We start from the raw sequence: 15,126 nt of genomic DNA on the forward strand, positions 1-15,126 counted from the left end.
AAACATGATAATGAAACTGATTTTTGATGAAACTGATACTTATATACAAAAGCTCATCAGAATTATGACATGCTCATTGAGTTTGTAAAAATATTATACCCCTATCATATTTATTATTATTTTAAATATATATATATATATATATATATATATATATTATATATATATATATATATATATATATATATTATAAAATAATAATAATATTATATAATAATAAATAATAAAAATATTAATAATAGTTATTATAATTTTTTTTTCATTTGAAAATCAGTTGTCAGAGTTGGTTTATAATTCTGGTTTACTTCTACATAAAGTATGGAATTTAAAAAAAATTAGATTGATGGTTTTTTATCTATCAAATATTGGTGTTTTGTATTTATAAAACAATGGAGGTAATTTTAGAAGGAATGCTAGAAAGGTGCGAAAACAGTACTCGAAATAGTTGGAAGAAAAACTATTTTGTATTTAAGCGTGATTTTTCAACAGGAATTTTCATATTGGAGTATTATAAAGATGATAATTGGAAGAAACAGACTGTCAGTGATGTGTATAAACTATATCCTGAATTTTCAGTTCTAAAAATTGAGTTAAAAAACCACTTTGCCTTCGAGTTAACTATCGGTGAACAAGTGCACATATTTAGTGCTAATACAGAAAATCTGAGAAAACAATGGGTGGACATATTATTAGAAGCTGCTGGGGTAAAGGTATTCAATGTCAAGTTAATAGAAAGTCCACCTGCTGCATACAAAATGCTGAAAAGTTTTCAAGGAGTTATAGAACTGCATGTTACAAAGACTTTTATTATGTTGCTAGCAAATGACTTGTCGAAAATTACATGGAGGTTTGCTACTATACGTCGCTATAAAACAAACAGTTTTGTTTTTACTTTGGAAGTTGGAAGAAAATCAGATACAGGAGAAGGTGTTTTTCGATTTGAATGTAGTAACTCAGTAGAGTTATTTGATGTTCTTGATAAATATGTAAAAGATCGTATTAAAACCAAAGCATCAATGAACTCTCCAAATATTCAACAAGTACATGATAATCCTACTTACAGTCATCTTAATAAAACTGAATCTGATAATGACAACGACACAATTACACCTAATAATACTCTCGATAATAGTTATGATGTACTATTTAATACAAAAAAGTCACCTCAGTTTCACCAAACAAGTACTCCTTCTTGTGAGAGTCATCAAAGCTTATCATCAGGTTGTTTATCTCTGAACACACAAAATGTTCAGGAAGATCAATACGAAGTTATGTTTAGTAATTCAAATTGTTTACCAAATAATACAAAAATAATGCATATAGCATCTAGTCCTTTGAAACCTGCATTAGCATCAGATGAATATTCATCTGTTTACAATGTTTGCGATAAAGAAGTTACAAAATGTTCTCTGAACACAAATGAAATAGAAGAACAAAAATATGTAAACATTTCAGTTGTCAATAAAATAAACAAGTCAGCGCTGAATAAAAATGAGTTAAATGATAATATAAAAAAGCCATTAGGGCATCCGATAAATTTATCTTCATCAGTTGATCATTTTAACTCTACACTAATTTCATCATCCCAAACCTCACAAGCTGCAGAAGAAGAACAATATGAAGATATGTCAGCTGTAAATTCTTTGCCGAATAAAACAAGTTTTATCGAACTTTCAAATCGTCCTGTGCCAGCACCTAGAGTAAAGAAGCCTTCAGCATTTAATAAAAATGCTCCATTAAGTCAAATTGATTCGATAAACACTCAAGAATATAATCATTTACATAGTAATAATCCGGAAGTGAAATCAAAAGTAACGTCATTAGATGGTTTAACAAAATCAAAAATTCATTATAACAATCCAAGTGCGTCTTTTCTTTCTCAACAGATCCATAGTGAATTACAACTTAAATTAAACCATTCTTTGAATTTGATTGGATCAGAGATCCTAACACAGTCATCTAATTCTCTGGATCAGGATTATATTGAAATCCCAAAATCTTATAGCGACAAACATTTAAAGAACAAAAAATAAGTAAGTTTTTTACTTGATGTTTGAGTTGTTGTAAATACATATAAGTTAAATAAGAATAAGAATATTCTAACTTTTTTTACTTTTTGACAGAAATTGTGAAAGTAATACTTTTTTTCAAGTATTTGTTATTGTTATTTGTATTGTTTTTTTTTTGAGGTATTTGTTATAGTTATTTGTTATTTGTTATTTTAAAAATGTTTAGCGATTACTTTATTCAAATCGATTTTTATTTTTAATATTAATATAAGACAATTTTTATATTTAATTTATTTTTATATCTTATCTTGAAATCAACTATTTTTTTTTATTTTTTTTATAAATATATATATATTTATTTGACAAAGATTTTTGAACAATTATGTTTTAAGAACTTCTTTTTGCTATTTCAGTAAAATTTTTTCGATTTTTATCAAAGTTTTTTTCTCGTGACTTGCATGTGTGAATATTTTTGACTCTATGAAATGTGAAACTTTGAGTTTTTTGAAGATGAGTTGAGCCACTCTTCCAGAAAATTGTTAATTTTTGTTTGAATCATAAGTTTTAGTTTTTTTATTTCTTGCAATATACAAGTTATATTCAATTAAGATATATTCAATTGTATATATTCATTTGCATTTTTTGTTTAATTTGTTTGTTTATTTTGCTAATGCATTTTTAAGTTCATATATATATAAATACACACATATATATACAATATATATGCATTTCATTTTCCAAGTTGGGCATTCGGCATATCTATAATTCCGAGTACCTGGAAAATGAACAGATCAAATTGGCAGAATAAACTGAGCTGTATACCTTGACTTTTATTCTGGGTATCATCATCTCTCTATTCTTGCAGTATACTGAATATGCAAAATGTATATGTGCCAGGTACTTAATTCAGATTATTATGGTGGTTTTCCAGGTTACTCGGAGCATTTAGATATATCACAGTGTGTGTGTATATATATATATATATATATATATATATATATATATATATATATATATATATATATATATATATATATATATATATATATACACACACACTAGAGGTGCTGGGTACGAAGTATAAAACTTTTTAACATGTATACCTATGTGTGTGTATATGCAGTATTGTGGAAATTAGTTCGGACAGTGGCAAAATTGGAATAATTTTCACAATAAGCCCAACTTCAAGCTATGATACTAAAGATTCTCTTGTTTTTTCAGATAAATAAGTGTTTTACTGTAGTCTAGTGGTGTCTGGCAACTCTTTGCTGCTGGGAAGACATTCTAGCAAACGCATCAGTGGCTTCAGTGCTACTCCAGGCTTTGTGCAGAAAGGTTGTGACGGAGGTTGTGACGGATTATTCACCTCGTATTCACAATGGACATCACTCCCAAGAAACGTGCAAGCATTATAGCTCTTAAAGAACATGCTGGTTTGAGCATTATACAGATTTCTAAGAAAATGAAGATGGCCAAGTCAACCGTTGGTGACATCTTGAAAAGAAAAAAAGACACTGGTGAATCTTCAACACTGCGACAAGGAAGATGTGGAAGAAAACGCAAGACAACACCTCGCGATGATAAAGTTATCATCAGAGAAAGTATAAAGAATCCTAAGAAAACAAGTGCAGACCTTCAGAGAGATTTGTCCACATCCGGCGTAAATATTTCTTCTTCAACTGTCCGACGAAGGTTCCTTGAAGTTGGCAGATTTGCCAGAAAACCTCTAAAGAAACTGTTATTGACATCAGTTATGAATAGAAAACGTCTTCAATGGGCACGTAGGTATTCTCAATGGACAGCAGACGACTGGAAAAAAGTAGTATTCTCCGACGAATCGCATTTTGAAGTCCATGGCTACAGGTCAAAGTTTGTGAGGAGAAAGGTAAACCGCTTCGGTCAGGACATATTCAACAAGCACCCAAACATCCGTCTAAGAAGATGTTTTGGGGTAGTTTTAGTGCTAAAGGCCTTTGACGACTCATTAACGTAGAGGGAATGATGAATAGAGATAAATACAAGGCTATTTTGGAGACTCATTTGCTTCCTAGTATGACAAGGGACTTTCCTGATGGAGATGGCATTTTTCAGCAGGATCACGCACCAAGCCATACTTCACGTAAAATGCGCACATTCTTTGAAGAAATTTTAGGCTGGCCTGGAAATTCTCCAGACATCAATCCCATTGAAAACTTATGGGTTATAATCAAACAAAGACTTCTGAAAGAAGACTGTTTGACAATGGCAAAGCTAATAAGTGCTGTAATTAGGACCTGGTATCATGATGAGCAAGTGACTAAAATGTGTTCAACTTTGGTCGAATCCATGCCAAATCGTGTTCAAATGCTTGTAAAAGCAAAAGGAGGTCATATCTCCTATTAATTATATCATATTTTGTACCATTGGCATGTTTTATTTGAACAAAACTTCAATGTGGCAAATAATTGTGTTATTTCAACCACTGTCCGAACTAATTTGCACAATACTGTATATATATATATATATATATATATATATATATATATATATATATATATATATATATATATATATATATATATATATATATATATACATATATATATATATAGATATAGATATAGAGAGAGAGAGAGAGAGAGAGAGAGAGAGAGAGAGAGAGAGAGAGAGTGAGAGAGAGAGGTAAAGATAGATAAATAGATATAGATAGATATATACATACATGCATACATACATAGGTATACATGTTAAAAAGTTTTTTGAATGTTTCAAAGTTTTAAGCAGCGTGTCTGTATAGTTGCATATTTCTATTTTTTATTGGTTTTGGTTTTCAGATCTTTGAAGGATTTTAATATTTCATATTTAATATTTTTATTATTATTTCTAGATCTTTTAATATTTCATATATAAAGAAAAAAATAAGAATAAAATTCTTCATTTAATGCATGAGAATGTAACACTAAAATGTACAGCTTTAAAAAAAGTACAAAAATTAATAAAAAAATACGGTAATTATAATAAATGTAGACACAACAACAATAAACATTAAAACTAGTATTTTAAGTATCCCCAGCATTACCTTTAGTATTCTACACATCTATTGAGCATCAATTCAACAATGTTTAAGTATCCCCTGCATGACCTTTAGCATGCTTCATGTCTATTAAGTATCAATTAAATAATACTTTTCCAAACTTCTATTGGGATTTATCTCCAAATGGTATCTGTTACTAGATGGTTGCCATCTGTTGATTTTTACAAACAGGTTGAAAACGTTTACATTACTTATTATATTATTACTTTTTTAATTACAAATATAATTAATAACAAAATATTAAAATTAATGGAAATAATTTTCTTTTATTTAAAAATATTTTTGTCAGAATTGGTTATTGATTCCTTTTAATTTTTCTATATAATGTATATAATAAAAAAATTTATATTGATGGTTTTTAATCCATCAAGTATTGGTATTTTGTATTTATAAGACAATGGAGGTAATTTTGGAAGGAATACTAGAAAGATGCAAAAACAGTACTCGAAATAGTTGGAAGAAAAACTATTTTGTATTTAAGCGTGATTTTTCAACAGGAATTTTCATATTGGAGTATTATAAAGATAATAATTGGAAGAAACAAACTGTCAGCGGTATGTATAAACTATATCCTGAGTTTTTAGTTATAAAAATTGAGTTAAAAAATCGCTTTGCCTTTGAGTTAACTATTGGTGAACAAATGCACTTATTTAGTGCTAGTACAGAAAATCTGAGAAACCAATGGGTGGACGTATTATTAGAAGCTGCTGGGGTAAAGATATTCAATGTCAAGTTAATAGAAAGTCCACCTGCCGCAATCGAAATGCTGAAAAGTTTTCAAGGAGTTATAGAACTGCATGTTACAATGACTTTTGTTATGTTGCAAGCAAATGACTTGTCGAAAATTAAATGGAGATTTGGTACTATACGTCGCTATAAGTCGAACAGTTTAGTTTTTATTTTGGAAGTTGGGAGAAAAGCAGATACAGGAGAAGGTGTTTTTCGATTTGAATGTAGTAGGTCAATAGAATTGTTTGATGTTCTTGATAAATATGTAAAAGATCGTGTTAAAACAAAAGCGGTATTGAACTCTCCAAATATTCAACAAATACATGATAATGATCTTACTTACAGTCATCTTAATAAAACTGAACCTGATAATGATACTATCACACCTAATAATGCCCTCGATAATAGTTATGATGTACTATTTAATACAAAAAAGTCACCTCAGTTTCTCCAAGCAAATACTCCTTCTTGTGAGAGTCATCAAAGCTTCTCAGGTTGTTTATCCATGAACACCATAAATGTTCAGGATGATCAATACAAAGTTATGTATAACAGTGATACTTCTTTAGCAAATAATGCAAAAATTATGCATATAGCACCTAGTCCTTTGAAACCTGTATTAACATCAGATGAATGTTTCTCTTGTCACAATGTTTTCGACAAAGAAGTTACAAAATGTTCTCTGAACACAAATGAAATAGAAGAACAGAAATATGTAAACATGTCAGTTGTGAATATAACAAACAAGTCAGTTATGAATAAAAATGATTTAAACAATATAAAAAAGCCATTAGGGCGTCCAATAAATTTATCTTCATCATTTGATCATTTTATCTCTGCACCAATTTCATCATCCCAAGCCTCGCTAGCTGCACAAGAAGAGCAATATGAAGATGTGTCAGCTGTAAATTCTTTGCCGAATAGAATAGGTTTTATCGAACTTTCAAATCGTCCTGTGCCAGCACCTAGAGTAGGGAAGTCCTCAGCATTTAATAAAAATATTATATTAAATCAAGATTTAATCAACACTCAAGAATATAATCATTCACTTCACAGTCCCGATTTTAAATCAAATGGAATCATAGATGATTGCAATCAATTAAATAACATAAAAAGAGACGTTGGTTATTTAAATAAAGTAACATCGTTGGATAGTATAGCAAAACCAAATGTTGATTATGACAATCCTAGTCAATTTTTTTGTTCTCAACAGATTCATATTGAATAACAACTTAAATTGAACTATTCTTTAAATTTTATTGGATTTCCTTTAAATTTTATTCGAGATCCTTAAGCACATTCATTCAATTCTCTGGATCGTGTTTATATTGAAATAAGTAATTAAACTAATGTTGTTGTTGTTGTTTTATTATTTATGCACAAGTAATTGTAAATACATAATATTTATGCACAAGTAATTGTTAATACTTATGTATATTATTATTAGTATTAGTAAATACTTATGTATATAATTGTAAATACTTATTTAAATTAAAATAATTATGAAAAGGTTTTAAGGTCAGAATATTTAAACTTTGTATTTTTTGACTTTTAAAAATCTTTTCTTTTTTTTAATATTTGTTATTGCTATTATAAATATATTTAGCGATTACTTGATTCACACCAGTTTCTTTTTAAATAATGTAATGAAGTTTTTATATTTTATTTATTTTTATAATCTTAAAATAATTAATATTTTCTATTATTATTATTATTATATATATATATATATATATATATATATATATATATATATATATATATATATATTCAAATATTTTTTTTAAATTATACTTTTATATCTATTTTTTACTATTCTACTTAAGTTTTTCTATTTTTCTCAAAGTTTTATTTTAATGACTTGCATGTATTTTTTGTGAATATATTTGACTCTGAAATGTAAAACTTCAAGTTTTTTAATTTAAGGCGAGTAATTTTTTTTTTCTTTAAGAAGTTTATTAGTTAATTGTTGTTTAAATTATAAGATTTTGTGTTTTTATTTCTTGCAATATAAAAGTTATATATATTCAATTGTATATATATACATTTGCATTTTTTTGTTAATTTGTTTGCTTATTTTGCTGATACGATTACATTAGGTGTTGCTTTTTGATAAAGGCAGAAAAGATGTGGGGATTGACGTATAAGTGAAAAATGAAATATTTCGAGAATTTTGTTAATTAAAACTTTTTTGTTGACGTTACCTCCCAACTGAAACATTAAAATTTATTAAAAATAAAATATGTATGAAATTAAGACTTCCGTTTTGGATGAAGAATAGTAATAAATTGCAGGGATGTTGTTGAATGAATAGCAGGGATGTTTGTACTCTCGAGGCCTTAATACAAAGATGGGGAGGGACTTTTAGTCAATATTTAATAAACGTTTTTAATAAAAGGGAGGGAATTTGGAATTTTCTTTCAAACTATATTTATCTCGGTCAGTTCTTGAAAACTTTCGATCTGACGCGATGTTACAATTAAGTATTTTTTTATAAAAACTTTTAATTTATAAATCCAAAGTAATATTTTTTACAAAACACAAATAAAACTATTTAATTCTAGCGTGGCTTGCGATCGAATGCAAATTTTCTAACAGTTTTTTCCTAATTTCAATAAGATTTAATATGCTAAAGTTTTATACTTTGGTAAGAAATTACCCAAAAGCTCATTTTTGACAAATCAAGATTTACTAGTTTGACGAATTTTAAAGTCTGTTTACACTGAAAGCTTTTGTTTTTATCGGTGACTGAAATAATTATTTCCTAGTTTTTAAGACCAATTTTTACTGAGTTTTTTTAGTTATGAGATGAAAAAAATTTTGTTGATAACGAGTAAAATTTAATAAACATGGGGGGGGGGGGTAGTCTTCATAAGCTTAGGATGGGTGGGAAAATTTTCCGAAAATTATTAAACGTACCCCTTTTATTAAAGTTTTAAGAGAAGCAGCGGTTGAGTTCAATGAAAAAGAGCGACAAATAATATATTGGATTAATTTGTTTTTGAGTAATTCAAAAAAGGAAGGAGGCGTGAACTTCCTAGTTAAATGTTTTTTCGCGGTGTTCTGCGACAAGACCGTAAAGATTTATGGGAGCACCCTAATAACCATATGTTTCTGATTTATAACTAGATTTGCTTTTAATTCTTGTTGGAGTTTCCAAACCAAAGGAAACTCAACATAAAGCATTATAACGATTTCTAGTATTTCTTTGTACATGCGTTGATCGATTGTCCTTTGAATTCTATGCAACGGGCCCACACTATGAAAAACTCCCCCAAACAATCAACTTGCTACCGCTATGTTTTACGATCTTTAGAATATACCGAGGGCTGAGATCTTGGTTTTTGGGACAGCAAAAATATTGTTTTCCGTCGGATCCAAAGTAATTAAACTTAGTCTCGTCAGTCCAAAGCACATTTTTCCAAAAACGTAACTCGTACATACTGGTTTGCAAACTTCAAACGACTGATGAGATTGTATTTGAGACCAATGGCTTTTTATCGGGAAAATCTTCCTTATAGCTTATTTTCGTGTATGCGACTTTGACAGTGCTGACAAACAGATTGACTTGTAAATTTTGAGCGATTTGATCTTTAATTTTTGATGCGCCAGCAAAAGGATTTAGCTTAGCAATACGGACTATGACAGCGTCTTCTCTTTGTTTTTGTTGCTAAATAAACCAGTATTGCTAAATAAATTAATAGCATTGATAACTTTTTTACTAGAACAACCCAATCTTCGAGCTATAGTTGTTAAATTCTTGTTCTCGAAATGCCTGTACTCGAAAGTCATCTGTTCCATGTTTACCTCGTCCGATAGTTGAAAGAATATAATTTTATGAAAAATGAACCCTTAATATACTAAGTACAAGGATTTTCTTTTGAATTCGTTTTTCTTTAAAGAAAAAGTAAATATATGCTATTTAAAATGACCTCAAAAATATAAACGCAACTGCTAAAATGCTCAAAACAAGCAATTTTGATAGTAATAAATATCTAATGAGTCATAAAAGTAAACATTGTTAATGCTATAAAATATAACAGCAATTGCTATAAAACATAAAACTTGATGTCAAAAAGTTAAACCAACTGTATATATATATATATATATATATATATATATATATATATATATATATATATATATATATATATATATATATATATATATATATATATAAAATATAAAAGAAAAAAACACTGATTATTGTAATTGTAAACAAAAAATAGATTGCCCTCTAAATGGAAAATGCCTTTCGAAAAATGTAATTTACAAGTGCATTGTTTCCTCACATAAAAAACCCTGATAAACAATATATTGGCTTAACCGAAGGGAATGGAAAAAACGTTATGCCATCCACAAACAATCGTTTAAACACAAAAAATATTCAAAAGAGACTATGCTGTCAAAATATATTTGGAATTTAAAAGGAAAAAAGAAAAATTTTAATTTACAATGGTCAATTCTAAAATCTGCCCCTGCCTATAATAACATTTCCAAAAAATGTATGCTATGTTTGCAAGAAAAATTTGAAATAATTACTCATTTAAATCAGGAAAATTTATTAAATAAAAAATCTAAATTAATTTTTAAATGTAGGCACGAAAATAAATACCTCTTAAAAAATCATAGAAACAAAAGACCAAATTAAACTATCCCCATTCCAAAAAAATTTATTTAATAATTACTTTCTGTAACTTCCCGTTAACCAAAAAAATGTAGTAGTTTAAAAATTTTTTTATTTTCATTTTTAGTTATAATAATTTATAACTTCCTGTAAAATATTTTTTTTCTATAAATTGAATTTTTTTGAGATTTAGTAACTCTTCCTGATGATCCAGCAATGGTGAAACTTAAAGTTGAAGAAAAAAGTTAGATAAGTATTTTTTACTAAATTATATATATATATATATATATATATATATATATATATATATATATATATATATATATATATATATATATATATATATATATATATATATATATATATATATATATATATACATATATATATATATATACATATATATATACATTTAATTTTTTATTATGAAATACTTAATGATAAATGTTTTGTTAATACTTATTTATTAAAAATGATTATTATTAAAGAAAATTTGTTACAGTTTTTAAAAATAAGCGTTTAAGCAAAAAACGACATTTTTTTTTAATTTATTTTTAAAAAAACTAATGATATGGTTTCTTATCAAAATTATTGATTGGACATCATATTTTAGGTCATTTGTGATCGACAAACAAGCCAAACCTACAAATAATGTACTAAAAAAAATCAATAAGCGGTGTTACATGATGTGATTAAAATATGAAACAACTGATTCTATTGAAAATCACTTAATTGCCCCCCTATAAATAATAATAAATTTTAACAATAACCTCAAGACAGATTGTTGAAAATCTTAAATTAAATATTCCCAGTTGAGTTGTACAAAGAAGACATAGTTTAAGTAAAAAAATCTGTATTCATTAAAGTAAACCCACCCTTGTTAATATGCAAAACTGCATATAACAAGAGTGAGGTATTTTGGAACTCAGTGTAATGGTCTAATGAGAGTAAATATTAAATATTTGGCTTTAAAAACTGACAAATAGTTTGGTGCAGACCTTGTGATGCACTCTTGGTTAGAAATCTTAAAGAACTATCAAGCGTGGAGGTGGCTCACTTAAAGCATGGAGGTGGCTCGCTTAGTTTTGCAATGAGTTAAAAAGAGTTGTTTTTCTTTGAAATCAAATTTTAAAAAAAAAACATAAAATAATTGCAGTTAAATGAATCCTAACGTAAATAATTTTGTTTTTATTGTTTGAGTTTCGATTTTATTAACAATGTTACGCGGAAACTCAAAGAAGACTCAGAGGTCTTGTCATGAGAACCGCTGCCCAGCGGGCACACGACGTTGGAATAACGTTGATCAACGTCAATCAACGTAAAGTTTGACGCGTCAATAAAAGTTGATGTAAACTCATACAATGCGACTATCGCATAATTTATTGGTAATAAATACAGTATTTGAAGTTTTCCTTAAATTAACTTGAAACATGGTAGGTTTTACAAGGATCATCATTCTTTGGATTTTTTTAAATTTTTTTATTTTATCTTCTTTTCAGTGTATCACAATTTTCTTGACGAATTTTTATTTTTTTCAAAACTATTATTTCTTCAACCGTTGTAAAACACTTCTGCAAATACATTATTGAATAGATAAAGTCTTTTTTTTTAAGTATATCATGATTGTCTTTTTCGAATATTGTTTAGTATATCACGATTTGTTGAACTTTTAATTACAAGATTTTTATTGTCATGTGATGAATATTTGTAAAACTTCTTCTTTGGCCCACGTGCAGCAACTTTGAAACAATTTCAGCCGCCTTAGGCAAGTAGGTTAGTTTTGAAGGTCATACTAGTCACTTACGTGTATGTACATACATAACATCATATGTGCATATAGAACAATTGTACGAACACAAGTAAACACATAGACATATACAAATAAAACACGTAGATACATATTACATATATACACATATACTTATATAAATACATACATGCACACACACACTCATATATACACATACATACATATACATACATATACAAGTAGACATACATACGCACACACATACACACATGTATACATATATACATGAACACACAGGTGCATACACACATATATATACACATAAATATACATACCCATTCTCAATATATTTTACAAAGTATATTTCACTAAACTATATATAATATTATTCAAGAAAAAATTTATAGAATTAGTACATAAGAACATAGTATATGTTTACAATATATGATAACTTTAACAATAAAGTATTTTTCTGGAAAACACAAATTAAGAAAACAAAATTTTAAAAAAATATAGATATTTCATCAATTGAAAATATAATATTTTTTAGCTTTAGTTTAAAGGAGGGATAACTACATTTCTTGAAAATATCAAAATTTTTTGAGATTATTTTATTCCACAGAAAAGCTCCACGAAACGAGATGCAAAACTTTCCAAAATTTGCATGGTAAGAAGGTTGTCGAATAACTTTATCATATCTTAAGATATATTTGTTCTTTTCTTTCAAAGTAGATAAGTTTTGAAAGGGTTCAGGAGATAAACCGTTTTTACATTTGTACATAAAACAAAGAACATTGTAGATATTCAGCTCGTATTTACTTAAAACATTCATATTAATTAGGAGAGGCTTGGCATGAGTAAAACGATCCCTTAAATTAATAAGGCGTGCAACATGTTTTTGTTGACGATATAGAGGTTCAAGTTTACTTTTATTTTGTACTACCCCACGCAACATCTGCATAGTTTAGGTGGCAATGGATAAATGAATGATATAGCTGAGTTAAGTTGTGCTTATTTAGGAGATTTCTTGTTTTATATAATATTCCAATTCTTTTGGATATTTTATTGCCCAAATTTTCTATATGTTTTTTCCATGAGAGATTTTCATCAATATAAACGCCTAAAAATTTGGTTAAGCCTACTTGTTTTATAAGAGTATTGTCAATAAAAAGAAAAGCCATGTCATTTGGCAGTAAGTGTTTTTTAAAATGAGGGTGGAAAAAAATCCAATTGGTTTTATCAATATTGAAAGATAATTTATTTGTCATGAACCAATCAGAGATTTTAATTAGTTTGTTGTTCATAGTTTCAAATAGATAATTTATGTTATTGTGAGATAAAAATAGATTAGTGTCATCTGCGAACATAATGGTCATTAAGTTTGAGACTTTATAGAGATCATTGATATAAATAAGAAATAGTAAGGGTCCTAATATTGATCCCTGCGGTACTCCACATGTTATATCAAGCAAATTTCTATGCCAATTTGAATCAACGTAGACATATTGCTTGCGATTACTTAGATAGTTTGTAATCCAATTTAGAACATTACCAGTTATTCCATAATATTGTAACTTTTTTATAAGAATTTTATGATCTATGGTATCAAATGTCTTTGCTAAATCTATGAAAACTCCCAAAGTATATTGGGAATTTTCAAATGATTCAGTTATTCTTCTTGAAAACTGGATTACTGCATATTCCGTAGAACTATTTTTTTTTTAACCATAACGGTGGATATATATGAGATTATTATTTAATAGGTGATTATATATTCTATTATAAAAAATACTTTCTAAAACTTTTGAGAAAATGGAAAGAATGGAAATAGGACGGTAATTGCTAATATTTGTTAAATATCCTCCTTTAAATTGGTATAACCTTTGCTATTTTTAATTGATTAGGAAAAATTCCTTGTCTGATGGAACATGAAAATATTCTAAAAAGAATATTTTTTAAGACATCATATGAATTAATAACAATATTTCCATTGATATCATCATGGCCAACGGCTTTGTTAGGTTTGAGCATTTTAAAAGGACATTCAAATTCATCAAAAGTTAGTTCAAAGGAGTTAAGATGTGATGTTAGGGGGAAAGAAAGATATTTTTCAAAAGTATTTGTTGGTTAAATTTTTTTGGCTAGGTTTTGGCCAACAGATACAAAATATTTGGCCAACAGATACAAAATATTTACTTAGTTCAGCAGCTATCTTTTCTTGATCAATCAAGAATTCTTCATTTATTTTGATCGTTTTGGGCAGAGATATTTTTGTTTTGTTACTACCTGTAATTTCTTGAATGATTTCCCAAGTGCGTTTAGAATTTAGTTTATATTTTTCTAGCAAATTAGTATAATATTTATATTTAAGATTTTTTCTTTGTCGCTCAAAGATTTTAGCGTAATTTTTATAAATAGTTTTACTTTCTACTGATTTTGATTTAAAATATTTGATATATAATTTTTGTTTAATTTTTGAAGATTTTCTTAGTTCCTTGGTAATCCATGGTGATTTGTTGTTGCAATATTTTATTATTAGTATTGATCGAAAAGAGTATCGGAAAAATGATCTGAGATATCGTTTTTAATTATGCCCTTTTGAATAGTTTCATTAAATAAATCATTGGTTATTATATTATCTATAAGAGATGTTGTTGAATGAGTGATTCTAGTTGGTTTATTAAGGGAATGGATCCGATTTCAAATAAAGCATTTTAAAACATTTTTTTTTTTTTTATGACATGATATTCGAAGCAATCGACATTAAATTCTCCTAATATGTAGATTTTTTTTTTTTTTTATTGATTGCATTTTTTTATAATATTGTGAAATATTATAAAAAAATGCAATCAAGATATAAGAATATTGTACTAAAATTTTCAATTACGCCAGACGGTGGCCGATAGCAACAGATAAGTAAAATATTTTTGGTTCTTTT

The 15,126-nt window shown here is 27.4% G+C and overlaps 1 protein-coding gene across 1 annotated transcript; it reads left to right on the plus strand.

Moving 5' to 3' along the window:
• The first annotated feature begins 251 nt into the window (after window positions 1–251).
• Window positions 252–2,680, plus strand: LOC136083619 (uncharacterized). The gene has a single exon (XM_065803075.1). It carries the CDS (start codon window positions 390–392, stop codon window positions 2,031–2,033), a length of 1,644 nt encoding a protein of 547 aa, XP_065659147.1. The 5' UTR covers window positions 252–389; the 3' UTR covers window positions 2,034–2,680.
• The last annotated feature ends 12,446 nt before the right edge of the window (window positions 2,681–15,126 follow it).

The sequence above is a fragment of the Hydra vulgaris genome, chromosome 08 (genome assembly GCF_038396675.1).
Source record: "Hydra vulgaris chromosome 08, alternate assembly HydraT2T_AEP".
NCBI lineage: Eukaryota > Metazoa > Cnidaria > Hydrozoa > Anthoathecata > Hydridae > Hydra > Hydra vulgaris.